This window comes from Globicephala melas, chromosome 3, assembly GCF_963455315.2.
Source record: "Globicephala melas chromosome 3, mGloMel1.2, whole genome shotgun sequence".
Classification (NCBI taxonomy): Eukaryota; Metazoa; Chordata; class Mammalia; order Artiodactyla; family Delphinidae; genus Globicephala; species Globicephala melas.
Window position 1 is genome coordinate 157,710,419 of NC_083316.1, and position 16,076 is coordinate 157,726,494.

Genomic DNA, 16,076 nt, shown 5'->3' on the forward strand with positions numbered 1-16,076 from the left:
TCCTGGTGCCTCACTTGGCCCCATCAGTGCCTGGCCAGGCCCCTCCTTACTCTCTGCTCTCTCCCATTTGTCAGCTGGAGCCATTAGGCCACTCCACCCCAACCTGTGCCAGAAATACATGTGCCCTCCTCACTGAAACCTCTCACTAGGGCACAAGAACTTCTAGGCCAGCACCACTTCAGACAATGACAAATGCCCACAGCATGATGCTGTGGGGTAGGACAGATCTGAGTGGGAGGCCCAGCTCCACTATTTACTCCTGGGTGCCTGTGGGCAAGAGGTGTGACCTGCATGCGCTTCACTTTCCCCATTTGCAAAGTAAGGATGTCAACAGTTCCTCACGGGCACTTCTGAGGCTCAACAGGTACATGTTTATAAGGCACTGAAGGGTGGTCAGGACATGCCCACATCTTCCTTGTCCCTTATGTGGGATGCGCAGCTCACAGTGGTCAGCCCCAAGGGTTCATCCCACCCTTCACACCCAACCCAATCTGTCCTGCCCTGACAGAGCGCAGGATGTAAAGTATCTGAAGAATGTCAAATGGCTGTCTCCAGAGGGAAGAGCCATTTAACAATGCTCCTGAGAAGAGCCACTCGGAGGGTACAGTGAAGCCAGCCCAGTCTGGGCTTGTTCCTCTTTCTAAAAGCTGGAAGAGAGGCTCACCATCAGGCAGTTGGGGAGGGTAGAGGGAGGAGGGGACACAGGCCAAAGAAGGGAAGTGCACTGGACCCCAAGCAGTCTCTGGGAAGCCCCGACAGCAGAGCAAAGAAGGAGAAAGCAGACGTAAGAGGCAGTTCAGAAGAGGGAGACGCCAAGGGGCAATAGGCAGGAGGTGACCCTGCAGAGCCTCAGCACCTAGGCAGGTGTCCACTCACCTTTCTCCACCTGAGCCGTACACGCCTCCTTGTATCATGTCTGTCTCCAAATGCGGCACCATATCTAAGCGTTGGTTAATTCTGGACAAAACGGAATCAGCACTGGCACTACCCATGGCACTAGGGTTTGCATTTGTGTCAGAGCTAGGCATTTCCCAAGAGTTTGAAGTGGCCATACCATACCCATAGTTGGTGGTGTTATCCTGGCCATAGCCATAGCCATAACCATAGTTCTCGTAGCCTGCAATGAGGGAGACAGAAAGACAGACAAGATGGAGGGGGCGAGGAGAGACAGACAAACACGGAGACAAGGACACCTTCGGTCACAGAGACAAGACTGGATCTTAGCCACCTAAGGCTGGCTGGGCCCTAGTTCATACTAATAAGGCCTCCTGGGAAGGAGTAGCCAGCTCCAGGGCACCTGGGACCCCCAAAGGCGACCCCCACCCCAAAACCTTGGCTAAGCTGGGCAGTGGCAGAAAGTCTCAACCAGTTCAATCCCAAGGGAGAGGAGAATGATCATGGGTATAATACTTGCCTCTGTTTGTCCCAGAGCTCCAAGTTCCATATCCTACAAAAAGTAAAAGAACAATTACACCTATAATTGCTTACAATACAGTAAGAGTTTAATTCAGGCACAAAGACAACGATTCCTAGAACCTGAGCGGTTACAGGAGACTGAACCTCCCCTAATTGAGAAGCCTTGAGCTTGAGAGCACTACATAAATGACCCAGGCCACCTGCTGCCCTGGTGCCTGACCTTTCGTGGTTCTGACCATCTGCTATTTAAGGAACCTCCCATTCCTAACACTCTCAGCTAAGGAATTTGGCTCCTATACGCCTTCCTTAAAAAGCCAGAATTGGGGGCTTCCCTGGTGGCGCAGTGGTTGAGAGTCCGCCTGCCGATGCAGGGGACACGGGTTCGTGCCCCGGTCCAGGAAGATCCCACGTGCCGCGGAGCGGCTGGGCCCATGAGCCATGGCCGCTGAGCCTGCGCGTCCGGAGCCTGTGCTCCGCGACGGGAGAGGCCACAACAGTGAGAGGCCCGCGTACCACAAAAAAAAAAAAAAAAAAAAAAGCCAGTATTGGAAGATTACTCTTGCCCCTGGCTAAGCACCAATCAGAGGAGGAGGAGAGCAGTTTCCAGTGCCTTACACCGACACTGTGCTGTACAAGAAGCTCAGCACAGAGCTCATAGCCACTCTGAAATCGTGTCAATCAAATCACCCGACAAAGCCATATGGAGCAGAGAAACTGACTGCTCTAGTCCCTTAAATGTCTGTCTTAACAGGGAGAACCACCAAACACTTGAATTGTGAGTGTGCTGTGCTGGAACACATAAGCAGAGGGGGACAAAACACCACTCCCAGCTTGAGAAAAGCTGTTGAGAAAACAATCTGGATTATAAACTAAATATGCTTTGGATTTTATTACAGCATGTAAGAAAAATTCATTCCTTCAGAAACATAAAGCCACTGAAAACTGACAAAGTGCAAAGCCAAGAGGGACCTCTGAGTCAAGCAGACATGTTTCTTTCCCAAGGGAGTCCATTAGAACAGGTGACTGCTTTTCCAGTGCCTTGGGTGAGACCTCAGAGTTACCTGCTACTCCACACTGTCTACCCTGCAGACAGACAGGTCAGGCTCATCCCAGGGCAGGGGACCAAGCTCAGTGAGACGGCAGTGTGATGAACAACAGAATCCAGCCACAGGAAAGCAATACTGCATACACTGAGAAGATGAATCAGAATGAAGGGGGGTGGGGGCAGGCTGAGATCCTACACTCAGGCTCCTCCTCAATCCACTGCACAAACGAATGGGGAGACACTGGAAACCAGCAAGGAACTTTAGACGAACACTACTTTAATGAACCGTGGGCATGCTAGAGCTCACAAAGCAAAAATCCTCTTCAGCTGGGGAAACCAAAGCAAGGGCTTCTCATTCGTTTGTTTATTCAAGAATTATCATGCTCAGAGGACACAGAACAGAGGCTGGCAGTCCTGGGCACTCCTCAGGCCCAGAGCACTGTGTGCTAAAGGAGACACTAAGTAATTAGAGCAGCAAGGGACAGCAGCTGGACATCATGTAAGGAGTGAGTGGTGAAAGAGGCGTTCTTACAGGCAGAAGAGAGGCTGGCAGAGCCATACAAGGAATAATGCACTTAGTCCCAGCAGCTAACAAGAGCCTGGCCACATGGCTGCACCCAGGACAGTGGACACTAGCTATTCAAAAAGAGACAGGACTGGGAGGCAAATGCAGACCCATCAGGGTTATGCTTGTGAGGCCAGAATAGGATGTCCCTGCCCCACCCCAGGCTTCTGCTACTGAGGACTTGCCAGAACGAGCAAAGAAGCACAAGGAGAGGAAGCAGGAGTGAGCATTAACGCTAAACACAAGGACAGGTTGGTGGCTCCTATGACAGGGGCAGGCAAGCACTCCCTATGTGCTACTTGCTATGCCCAGAGCAACCTAGACTCCCTGATGGGCTCCCCAACCAGGTCCCTTTTTTGGGGGGGGCGGAAATCTTTGTCTACACTATGTTCTTTGGCGACTCCCTGAGACCTGACCCTTGCAGAAGAACATCGGAACTAACTTTCATCCACAGAGATGAGACCAGAGTTGACAAAAGAGAATTTTAAGAATATAATTTATTTTAAAAAGGAAACAACAAAAAAAGAGAGTAAAGAAAAGGAGACAGTCGTAGTAAACAAAAAAGAGCAAAAGTAGAAAACAATGTAGGGACTTCCCTGGTGGCGCAGTGGTTAAGAATCCGCCTGCCAGATGGACCTACAGTCTGTCATACAGAGTGAAGTAAGTCAGAAAGAGAAAAACAAATACCATATGTTAACACATATATATGGAATCTAAGGAAAAAAAAAAGGTCATGAAGAACCTAGGGGCAAGACGGGAATAAAGACACAGACCTACTAGAGAATGGACTTGAGGATATGGGGAGGGGGAAGGGTAAGCTGTGACAAAGTGAGACAGTGGCATGGATATATATACACTACCAAACGTAAAATAGATAGCTAGTGGGAAGCAGCCGCATAGCACAAGGAGATCAGCTCGGTGCTTTGTGACCACCTAGAGGGGTGGGATAGGGAGGGTGGGAGGGAGGGAGACGCAAGAGGGAAGAGATATGGGAACATATGTATATATATAATTGATTCACTTTGTTATAAAGCAGAAACTAACACACCATTGTAAAGCAATTATACTCCAATAAAGATATTAAAAACAAGAAAAAAAAGAATCCGCCTGCCAATGCAGGGGACACAGTTCGATCGTTGGTCTGGGAAGATCCCACATGCTGCGGAGCAACTAAGCCCGTGCACCACAACTACTGAGCCCACACACCTAGAGCCCACGCTCCACACAAGAGAAGCCACTGCAATGAGAAGCCTGTGCACCGCAACTAGAGAAAGCCTGTGCGCAGCAATGAAGACCCAACACAACCAAAAATAAATAAATTAAAAATAAAAAAAGAACACAATGTAAACATTCAACTTTAAGGTAATAGTTAATCAGAACAGATTATAGCCAACCTACTCAGTGAGATCACATAGGCATCAAAAAAGAATCTAAGCCTTATGCTGCACAAGGAAATGCTTCTAACAGTAAGCAAAACAAAACCGTAGACACAATTCTAGCCACCTGCAAGTTATTCAACTACCTAAAGTAACTATGCTGACAAAAGTTAAATATAAAATGGTGGGATCTTGGTTGACTGTTTTTCAAAATGTTACTTAAATGCTATTATATTATTCTTGCAATCTGATCCAGAAGGAAAAGTAAAAATATACCTATTGCTTCACAATATGATTGTCTATGTAAAACTACTCCAAAAAATCTACAAAAAAGAGTTACTAGTGAATAAGTAAGCTAAGCAAGGTTTATTACAAGGTCAATATACAAAAATCAACTCTTTACATACCAGCAATGAACAACTGGAAACTGAATTTTTGAAAACTATCACCACAGCACTAAAGACATGAAATACTTAGCTGCAAATCTAACAAAATGTGTGCAAGATCTGTGTGTAAAAATCTACACCACTGGGGCTTCCCTAGTGGCGTAGTGGTTGAGAATCTGCCTGCCAGTGAAGGGGACACGGGTTCGAGAACTGGTCTGGGAAGATCCCATATGCCACGGGGCAACTGGGCCCGTGAGCCACAACTACTGAGCCTGCGCGTCTGGAGCCTGTGCTCCGCAACAAGAGAGGCCGTGACAGTGAGAGGCCCGCGCACCGCGATGAAGAGTGGCCCCCGCTCGCTGCAACTAGAGAAAGCCCTCACACAGAAACAAAGACCCAACACAGCCAAAAATAAATAAATAAAAATAAATAAATTTATATAAAAAAAAGAATGTACAGCTTCTCTTTAATTCCTAAATGAAGTGACCATATCACTTAAAAAAAAAAACAAACAAAAAAACTACACCACCAATGAAAGAAATCAAAGACCTGAACAAATGAAGTGGCATACTGTGTTCATGTACTGGAAGGCTTAATACTGTTAAGATTTCAATTCTCCCAAACTAATCTATAGATTCAAGACCATTCAACTCAAAATCTCAGCAGGAATTTTAATAGAAATTGACAAACTGATTCTAAAATTTCTATGCAAAAACAAAGGAACTATAATATCCAAGTCAATTTTGGAAAAAGAACAAACCCAGAGGATTCACATTTACAAATTTCAAGACTTACTATAGTGATCAAGACAGCAAGGTACTATAGGAAATTCAGACTCAAAGATCAATGGAACTGAATTAGAGGCCAGATACAGACCCACACGTATATGTTCAATTAATTTTCAACAAAGGTAAAAAAGAATCTTGACCTATACTGCACACTTGGTAGAAATATTAACTCAAGTGGATCACAAAATAAAAGTAAAACCTAGGACTATGAAACACCTAAAAGAAAACTTAGGAGAAAATCTTTGTGGCCTTGGGCTAAGCATAAATTTCATAGATACACCACCAGAAATCACGATTTATTAAAGGAAAAATTGGGACTTCCCTGGCGGTCCAGTGGTTAACACCCTGCGCTGCCAATGCAGGGGGCACAGGTTTAATCCCTGGTCCGGGAACTAAGATCCCACATGCCGCGTGGTGCGGCCAAAAGACTTAAACAAACAAACAAAAACAAAGAAAAGACTGATGAATTGGACTTCATCAAAATGAAGAATTTGTATTCTTCCAAAGACACTATCAAGAGAATAAATAGATAAACTCCAGTCTGGGAGAAAATATTTGCAAATGGCACATCTGATAAAATGCTCTGTACCCAGAATATATAAACCTGAGGAAAATAATTCAAAAATGTTGTGTGATGTGGGACTATGTCTGATTCAAAGGGTTGAGGCAGGGAGGGCAGGACAGAGAAGCCATGCAAACCAAGTTTCTCCTCATTTATGAACTCCTTGATACCTCCTTACTCATTTTCAGAACATTTTTTTTAAGTATTTTTAAAAATTAATTAATTAATTTATTTTTGGCTGCATTAGGGGTCTTCGTTACTGCAAGCAGGCTTTCTCTAGTTGTGGCGCACGGGCTTAGCTGCTCCGTGACACGTGGGATCTTCCCGGACCAGGGCACGAAACCTGTGTCCCCTGCATTGGCAGGCGGATTCTTAACCACTGCGCCACCAGGGAAGCCCAATTTTCAGAACATTTTAAGTCTCCCCCGCCCCCGCCCCGAGACTATCTGCTAATTCTTCAGGGAGCTTACTTATGTCCACTTAATCAGTGACTCCTGAGGGAATGTGACTGTGTAGGCTTAGTCTTTCCCTAGACATTGGCAGTAAAACCAATAACCCATCTCAGTAACCAAGGCAAAATCCTTTAAAGAGGGCTCCTTCTTGACAGACAACTAGGGTCACAGATCACAGAAGGACAGCTTTACTGGCAGTTCTGGGCTGCTGAAGGACACCAACAGACCATCTATGGATTCTGTCACGTGGCTACTTCTGAATTAGAGATTTAGTGTGTCTGTCCAGAGTTGAGAAATCAATGAGAAACCTTCTCTCAAACCTGTGTGTGAGGAGCCTGCTAGCCTGACTGTGACTCTAAAGGCCTGCTAGATTCAGACAGGCAGCCTCTCCCACACTGCAGTCTCATGCACTACCCTGGGGCTAAGTTAATGGCTTGGTTTCTGCTCAGACCAATCCTTTGGACTTTGATTGGCCATTCTCCTTCCCAGACCCTCAAGGGGATTTTCTGAAGCCAGATCTTTGTCACAGACCACAGGTACTTCTAAGAAAATGTCAAAGAGTCAAAGGAACAAATCTTTTACAGCCCCAAGAACTCCAGCTTGCTCAATAACAGACATCTTTCCCATAATTCCCCAAAGGGAAGCACTGGCTATTCTAAGAGCCCACCATACCATTTCACACAAGTTTGCCTTTGGAAAAGACAGTGTGACAGCAAAGTTAAAGGCAACTAATAAACACCAAATTGCTCTGCCACTAGAAGAAGGCAGAGCATGCACCCTCCAATTCCCAGGGGCCCACACTTACCATAATCACAGGTGGGTTGAGCAGTTGTGTCTGAGTATGTAGAATGCAATGTGGTTTCAGATCCCTGGACAAAGCCTAAACAGAGGTACAGTGTGGTTAATTTTCCCAAACAAGTTGCATGAAAATGATCTAAGACTACCTTTCAGTGGAGACTGGCTGGCAGACCCTCCCGTCACTGGAAAGCCACCAAAACCTCTAGCTTCTGAACGCTTTAATTACACCTCCAGAACATATTAACCAATGGAAAGGCAGGCTATGTTTAACTTGCTATGCCAGAAGAATTGCATAAACACTTTTAAACCTTCAAACTAGTATCCTGTTTTGATAAATGGGTACCCAAATTATTCAGTTGAATGAGGAAAATATTTATATCAAATCACTGAAAGGTGAGCTCCAATTCAAAAAACAATGGGGGGTCAGTTTTGAACAATGTTAAGGTAAATAATACCTCTTCCATTCCCCCAAATCTGAAGCCGAAACGGCTTTGTATTTTTCAGTTTTCCAATAAAAAAATGTGTGTATTACAATTACCTCTCAAAGGTAATTGTAATTTCAATTGCATTGGGGTTAGCATGTTGACATGGAATAAGTATTATAGATTATACATATAATTTCTTATCTTCTCAACTCTCATACTATTTCTCAATTTAAAATGAATTAGTACCAGGTAAGGAAAATCTGAACCTCTACCAGAAACTACTGCTCTCAAATGCTGATTATAACAGATTATGATGAATCCTGACACTATCTTTAAAACTACACGTTTAAAACATTTTTTAAATGATTTACACTTAGCACTGAAATTATGACAGACACCATAAGGGGCAATATTTGCCTGTTCCCATCAGCACCAACTCATGACCTAAAAATTAAAGCCAGAACCTCCAGTAGCTTATTTACAACAAAAGCACACACAAAGTACCTTTCCCTGGGTAGGCGTTCACATATTTGTTGACACTCTTCCATGTTCATTTCTTTTCTTTTCTTTTTTCTTTTTTGGTATAATACTGAATGTTTATTCAAGACTAGTATATAAAACATTTACAAATAGTCCTGTGGAGGACTCACAAATATTTTAAGTTTAGGATGTGGATTTAACATTCACAGTGCATAAGGCAAAAGGTGTATCAACTATGTATCTTCAACTTAATGTGAAAGAGAATTTTACTTTAGCAAATACTTTCTTTACATTGAGGAAAATGTCCTTAAACATATCTTCTTTAATTTTAGTATACTCAGAGTAGGGGAAAAACAAGGTCTTTCTATACAGGTCTTTTTACAGGTCTCAAGAATTAAATAAAATTGACTCCACAGATCATGGTTAAGAAACACATGGTAAAGAATGGTTTCAAAATACTTATATTTTTGTTTTCAATTAAATAAATTCCCCCAAATTGATTTTCTTTAACAACAAATAGTCTTTATTCCACTTGATAACATTTTTCATGTTAAGCAACATTATATGCTTGTCCTCTTTAAACATTTAAAACAATTAGGACAGGGCTTCCCTGGTGGCGCAGTGGTTGAGAGTCCGCCTGCTGATGCAGGGGACACGGGTTCGTGCCCCGGTCCGGGAAGATCCCACATGCCGCAGAGCGGCTGGGCCCGTGAGCCATGGCCATGGCTGCTAAGCCTGCGCGTCCTAAGCCTGCGCGTCCGGAGCCTGTGCTCCGCAACGGGAGAGGCCACAACCGTGAGAGGCCCGCAAACCTCAAAAACAAAAAAAACACAAACAGAAAAAACAATTAGGACATAGAGGCATTATCTAAAGTTTCAAACTGATAGAGAAGTCAGTTTACACACCTTCATCTTATGATTAGTGAATAAAACAAGGTACATTCTTCTGTGAATGTAATGAGAAAAAGTACTCTTACAGCAATAAAGTAGCCCTCCCTCATTACCATTACTTTAATTCCACCACACAGAAGGCAAAGAAAACAATTCCAATACTTCAATATCTGCTAAGGATGATATATGGTCCTTGGAGTTTATGTATGTGTGGACACCCCCCCCCACATACATCTATGTAAATATATATATATATCTGTATGTATTTAATCAATACAACTGGAAAGATCACATACAACCATGAAAAAATACAATAAAAGCAATAAATGAAAAACACTAAGTGAATAAAAGTTAACATAAGCCATAGGAGATTTCAGAAAAGGGACAGTCCCATGGATAAGAGATTAAGACTTCAAGGTGAAAGTGAGATTTGTTCTGAACCCTAAAGGACAACTGTAACTGTGAAAACCTGGGAGATGAAGGTAGGATATTCCAGCATCAGAACTGTGAATTAAGATTTTTAAAGACGCATGCTCACTAAAGCATTTCAGTAAAACAAAAATGGGAGACCACAGTGGAAGGGGGAAAAGAGCAATCTATGGAGGAGACCTCATATGCCTTTAAATTTGAACTCGATTCTGGAATTACCAATGAACGATTAATGGAATTTTAAACAAAGAAGTGATATGATCAAAGCAGCCCCTTCAGGTCAAAAGGCGGGTATGCAGGCAATACTGGACAAGGAAGAGGCTGAAGGCAGTAAGTCATAATCAAAATGGTTTGGGAGAAAGTGAGTGGGGAGGGGAAGGGAGGTCCAAGAGGGAGGGGATGTGTGTATGCGCATGGCTGATTCACTTCACAGTGCAGCAGAAACCAACACATCATGTTCATTTCTTAAGATGGAAGCAACAAAGATGACAGCCAACAACTTAACAAGTGTTTCCCCTGCAGGGTGCTAAGAGCTTTATCTGCATTATTTCATTTCATCCTCACCACAGCCAACAAAAGGAACAGGGCCAAGACCCTTACCCTGCAATTCCAAAAAGGACTCAAAACCAAACCCTGCAATTCCGAAAAGGTCTGAAAACCAAGTGTTCTCCTCAAATGTGGTGTCAACACTCATTTTGGGGCAAAACTGACCTGTGAGGATATTTTTTATCTTTCTTCATTTAATTACAAGGTGCTGCCCCAGACCCCAGTGCAGGTGCTGTGGAATGTCCTCTCAAGCTAGAATTCCAAAACACACCCAGCTCCAAGGGTTTCAAATAAGGATCAGTGGACCCACACTTTATCTTTACTTCCCAGAGGAGAGAAGTGAGACTGGGCATTGGGGAATGAGAGAGCCAGTGAGAGAAGTATACAAATCCAACATTTTTTACCTTCCCTAATTAAAGAGGGCACACTGGAATAGATTCCCTCCAGGGACCCAAGACCTTCCTGAGATACTTAAATCTTAACCCTTGATAATCAATAACTGTACACAAGAAACACTGAAAGCATTCTAAAGATGGTTGACCTGTGGGGAAGGCTCACAGGGTAAAAAGTACCTTACACGGGGCTTTTCCACCGTTTGCTCAACTAGCTTCTGGAAACTCGTCTGTTCAGCAATACTGCCACTGGCAAAATGGCTCCAGACTTTAGGTAATGTGGTTGGTATGTACTGCAGCTGCAACTGGAACCTACCACAAGCTAACAGAAATACATACTGGAACCCAGTACACGAAAGTCATGGAGCAAAAGATCTATGTATATTCAGGGGAGAGGGGGCCTGATTCTCCCCGGGGAGAAAGGAAAGACAATCCATCAAACCTTCAGAGCTCAACGGCAAACTGCTCTAGTCCTGTCCTCCCCACATTAATATTCTTTTCCACAATACTGTCTCCAGGGCAGGACCTTCCTTAGCCAGTTATGCTCCAATCATGAACAAATTCTTGTCTGGCTGCGATATCGTTCTCTTCTTAGTTCAATTTACCAGCTTGATAAACTCCGAGTAAAAAAAATACAATAAGCTCTGAGTGAAAAAATAAAATAAGCAAGTTTTTGGTCATATAAAGTGAAAGGTCAGACCATGGATTTATAACTCTGTATCATAGCCCCTCCCTCTTGGCTAGCCTCTCTGACATCTTTTTTGCTCAAAAATACACAAAGCTTCTCAGTTTTATTCTTTTCCTTCTTTTTTTAGAAGGGGATTCTTTGAAGAAATGATATTAAGTGACAAAAATTAGAGGACAATTGGAACTGGGTTAGGTTGCCCCCAACCTTTACCATCTGGTGATAACCAGCCTCCAAGTTGGCCTCCAATGATTCTTGCCTCCAGACATTATGTTGTCTCTTCCCAAACTAATAGAGATAGCCAGTGTAACCAAAAAGGTATTGCAAAAATGACTGAGTGTGACTTCTGAGACTTCCACCTTGCTCTCTCTTAGATCATTCACTCTGGGGGAAATTAGCCAGCACAGAGTGAGTACCCTCTAGTAAGCCTGTGGAGAGGTCCAGATGGTATAGGAACCAACAGCCAGCACCAACCTGTCAGCCACATGAGTTTGAGTCACCTTCAGCCTGAGTCAAGCCTTCAGATGATTACAGTCCCAGCTAACATCCAAAATGTAACCTCATGAGAAATCCCAAGCCAGAACCATCCAGCTAAACCACCTGTGCATTCCTAACACACAGAAAATATGTGAGATAATAAATGTTCCTATAAAAAGATTAGTAGCATTTCAGACCTTTGTTTGAAGACCTGATTCTGAATTTTTGTCCTGTTTTTCCACTGCTCCAATCTCCCCCCCTCAGTGCTGGAGATGGAACATTCTTTCTCAAGTACACATAAAGAAACTAGGTTCAAAAAATGGACAAGTTATCAAAAAGATAAATTATTTTAATCACCTTCTATGCTTACTAATAATGGTAACATTTGTTTCAAGGCCTCCAGAAGTTCTCCTTACAGGCAAACAGTTGTCTGAAATGTGACATAAAATGCCTCTGACTTTATTTATTTTTTGGCTGCACCGAACAGCATGTAGGGTCTTAGTTCCCTAACCAGGGATTGAACCCATGTCCCCTGCAGTGCAAGCGTGGAGTCTTAATCACTGGACCACAGGGAAGTCCCTATATGCCTCTGACTTCGGTGGTCTGCTTCTTAAAAGGGAAAGACTCACATTATAAAGCTACTGTGGTTTTCAGTTGATCAAAATCAAGGAAAAACTAATCATTACCTCATTACCTTGGCTACCTCAGTGCCCACTCAAACCCAGAATTACAGCCTATAAGATGTGGAGTTGAAATTCAGAATTGGCCATTTGTGACCTCTCTAAACTCAGCTTCCTCGTCTATAAAAAAACAAATGGTCCATTATTAAGCTACCCCACAGCCCCCCACCATTTATCCCTGGTTTCTTCAGCAATCCTGCCCCTGATAACCACAGAACTGTCTTCCAGTTCTCAGTAAGATTTGGTGAAAAGGATCACATCTCAATTCCAGATATGTCAGCAACAACCCTACTGACTTTCCTCCTGAACCAGGAAGGGTACACAAAGGCTAGGGCAGGGTTGCTCAACCTCGGCACTACTGATGTTTGGGGCCAGATAATTCTTTCCAGTGGGGCCATCCTGTGTACTGTAGGATGTTTAGCAGCATTCCTGGTCTCTATCCACTAGGTGCACTAGTAGCACTCCCACCCCAAGAAGTGAAAACCAAAAATGTCTCCAAACATTGCCAGTGTCCCCTGGAGGGCAAAATTGCCCCCGGTTGAGAACCACTGGGCTAAGGGATGGTTGCTTTAAAAACTGGAGTTCTTGCCAAGCTCCTGACCTGGAGGGCTAACACTACCTTCTTGTCTAGGCCAATATAAAGCAGCCTATAGAGCAGCCCCAGAGGCTCAGGTTCCATTCTCAGTCCTAAAAACATTCCAAGTAGAATGCTGGTTGTCCAACAACCACACATGCTCACGCCTGTAATACCCGCATTACAAGGGAGGCTCTTGGCTGAGAAGCCTCATCAGCTATTCCCAAGGCAAACCCAGGCAGCCTCTGAATTCATCCAGGGATGATCTGAAATCACCCAAGCATATCCTATGGCCCCTTCTCTAATCTCATCATCCCCCCTTCTCCCCTTAGCTCAAGTCCCACTGATCGCCTTGGCTGATCTTTAACAAGTCAGGCAGCTCCTGCCACTGCGTCTTTATGTCGAAGACCCCCTGATATCCTTTACTCCCTCATTCCATTCAGGTCTCTGCTCAAATGTCACCTCTTCAGAGGTCCCCAACCACCCCATGTTATACAGCGACCCCCTCAAGGTACTGACCAGCCCACGATATATACTATGTTTGTAACCCCGACACGATGAATTTGACAGGTGTGGAATGAGTTAACGCGGAAGCTAGCCATTCCCCACAAGGCTCAGGCTCAGTCCCTAAGGACGCGAGATTCCCATTCAGCCCAAAGCCTTCATATATTGATTTACTCATCCCCCCGCCGGGCCTGGCGCCTCTCCCAGCCTGAGGCAGATAAAAGCGGGGGATGATGCGGGCAGCTGCGGCATCTGCACGGAAACTGCGCGGGAAACAGTATGGCAATGGCGACTGCAGCCGAGTCAGCAGACTGACCTGAAGGGCCGAGGCCTGAGAAAGGGCGACCTGAGGCGTCGAGGACCCAGGGGGCTGGGCCAGGAACGGAAGAGACATCTCAGGCGCCGAGGCCAAGGCCCACGGACACAGACGACAGAAGCCAAGACTTCTGGCGGCCGGGAGCCGGGATCCAAGGTTGCCAACACAGAGAACTAAGACGCCTAGACGTGAGGGGCGCGAAACTGAGGCGACGGGCCTGCGGCGCCATTTTGTGACCGCAGAGAGGGCAGTGTCCAAGCCCCGGGGGAGGCACGGACGAGCCCGGCGCGGCTCTGGCACATCCCTGTCCCTCTCCTCCCGGACCCGACCCCACACCACCCTGCCGGGCCCACCTGTGTAGCTCATGGCAGTAGCGATGCTGCACCCGAAGACTCAGGCAGCTGCTCCACGCGTCAGAGGCCGCGAAAGCGGCGACAATCCCCCGGCCTCCTTCTACACACAACTGAGCCCCGCCTCCCGACCGCATTGGCTCGCTCCGGACCTTGCTTCACGCCTATTGGATAGCCCCGCTGTCCATCTCGAAATGTCCTTATGCCAGTGGCTGAAGGTGGTGCCAATTTCGTGAGAGCCCCACCCTATTCCCGCCTCCGTTATCCCGGGACCACGGTGATTGGCTCAGAGGAGACGGCCTGGAGGTGGAATCCTGTGGAGTTCGAAGGGGCGGAGCTGTGCACTACGGAAAGACCTGAGGCCCAAGCGCAGTCAGGCTGGAGACGGGCCTGTGCCCTGGAGGCCGGCAGGAGGGAGCCGGATCTAACAGCGCAGGGCACACCTCCAATCCCGGATCTGCCATGGGGGTGCTGTGCCAACCTATGCTCTTTCCTAACTTCTCTGGCCTTGAGCTCGAAAACGAATACGGGAAAACCACGTTGGAGTGAAAATTACAACTAAGCGCCAAACAAGATACTGGGCACACGTTCAAATACGTGAGATAATGTATGCAAATAATTCAGTCCGGTGCCGGGTGCTCTAAAGAAATGTTACATTTTGTTATCCACCGTTTCATAATGATAACAAGTATATAGCATGTTTATATTATATACTTAATAACTATATTTGTATGATCATTTCAAATGCCCCCTCATATCTGTGAGGAAATTTTTTAAAACTCCCGCTTAAAAGATAAGAAAACTGAGGCTTGGAATTCATGAACTTGCTCAGGGTCCTTGACACTTAAAGTGTCAAAGCTAGAACTACCCCTCTAAACCCCTCTCGGTTTCTTCTGGACTTCAGAGATCCTGCATTAAGTAGCCCAGCCAGGCTCCAGCTCTCTCCTCAGCACCCTCACTGGGATGTGTGGAATACACTGTCAGAGACATTTCATAACTTCTAAGAGATGACTTGACAGAGCTACAGACACTGAAAATCATACTCAATCGTGCTTGTGAAAATTCAAGTTGTACGACTTTTACATTTTTTCTTGTTTTACTTATACTGCTACTGGGACTTCCCTGGTGGTCCAGTGGTTACAACTCCGTGCTCCCAATGCAGAGAGCACGGGTTCGATCCCTGGTCAGGGAACTAAGTTCCCGCATCCTAAGATCCTGCATGCCGCACCACATGGCCAAAAAAATAAGTTAAAAAAAAAAAGTATGCTGCTGCTCACTTTTTGATATTAAGGAATTGCCCATTTCTTTAGTTTAACGATGGCACTTTCTTTTTCCGATGGCACTTTTTAAAGTCCATATCCGGGCTTCCCTGGTGGCGCAGTGGTTGAGAGTCCGCCTGCCGATGCAGGGGACACGGGTTCGTGCCCCGGTCCGGGAAGATCCCACATGCCGCAGAGCGGCTGCGCCCCGTGAGCCATGGCCGCTGAGCCTGCGCGTCCGGAGCCTGTGCTCCACAACGGGGGAGGCCACAACATGAGAGGCCCGCGAACCGCAAAAAAACTAAATAAATAAAAAGTAAAAAATAAAGTCCATATCCTTCAGAGAAATATGCTGAAACATTAATATATTAATTGATCTGATGACCAGGATGTGCTTCACCGTAATTCAGATGGAGGAAAGAGGAGGGCATGGAGGGCTTATAGCTGAAGACATTGGTCATGAGTTTATAACTGATGAGTAGATGACGGTTCATTTTACTATTCCACTTTTGCGTGGTTAGAATTCTCCATGATAAAATGTTTTAACAACTCCTCCAAAAATGGGCCTCATGCAGAATTTGCTGCCACATGGGACAAGGTTCACGATGCACTGATAAACTCCATATATGAAGTACATAAATCTCTGATTAATGTGCACTCCAGTTGTGGGGCTAATTTCAG

General features: G+C 45.2%; 1 protein-coding gene across 2 annotated transcripts in view; it reads right to left on the reverse strand.

The window, feature by feature from the left end:
- The window catches only part of AKAP8L (A-kinase anchoring protein 8 like), a 30,047-nt gene extending 15,796 nt beyond the window's left edge, over window positions 1-14,251 (reverse strand). Inside the window, exons 1-5 of one of the 2 annotated variants that reach the window (XM_030880312.3) lie at window positions 14,140-14,251; window positions 7,396-7,470; window positions 1,415-1,447; window positions 1,060-1,117; window positions 877-957 (exon numbers count right to left, since the gene is read on the reverse strand). In XM_030880312.3, coding sequence (XP_030736172.2) covers window positions 877-957; window positions 1,060-1,117; window positions 1,415-1,447; window positions 7,396-7,470; window positions 14,140-14,152 — 260 coding nt within the window. In that variant the 5' untranslated portion in view covers window positions 14,153-14,251. Of the gene's footprint in view, window positions 1-876; window positions 1,118-1,414; window positions 1,448-7,395; window positions 7,471-14,139 lie in introns of both variants that reach the window. The other variant, XM_030880311.3, reaches the window with a different exon arrangement.
- Window positions 14,252-16,076: the final 1,825 nt, after the last annotated feature.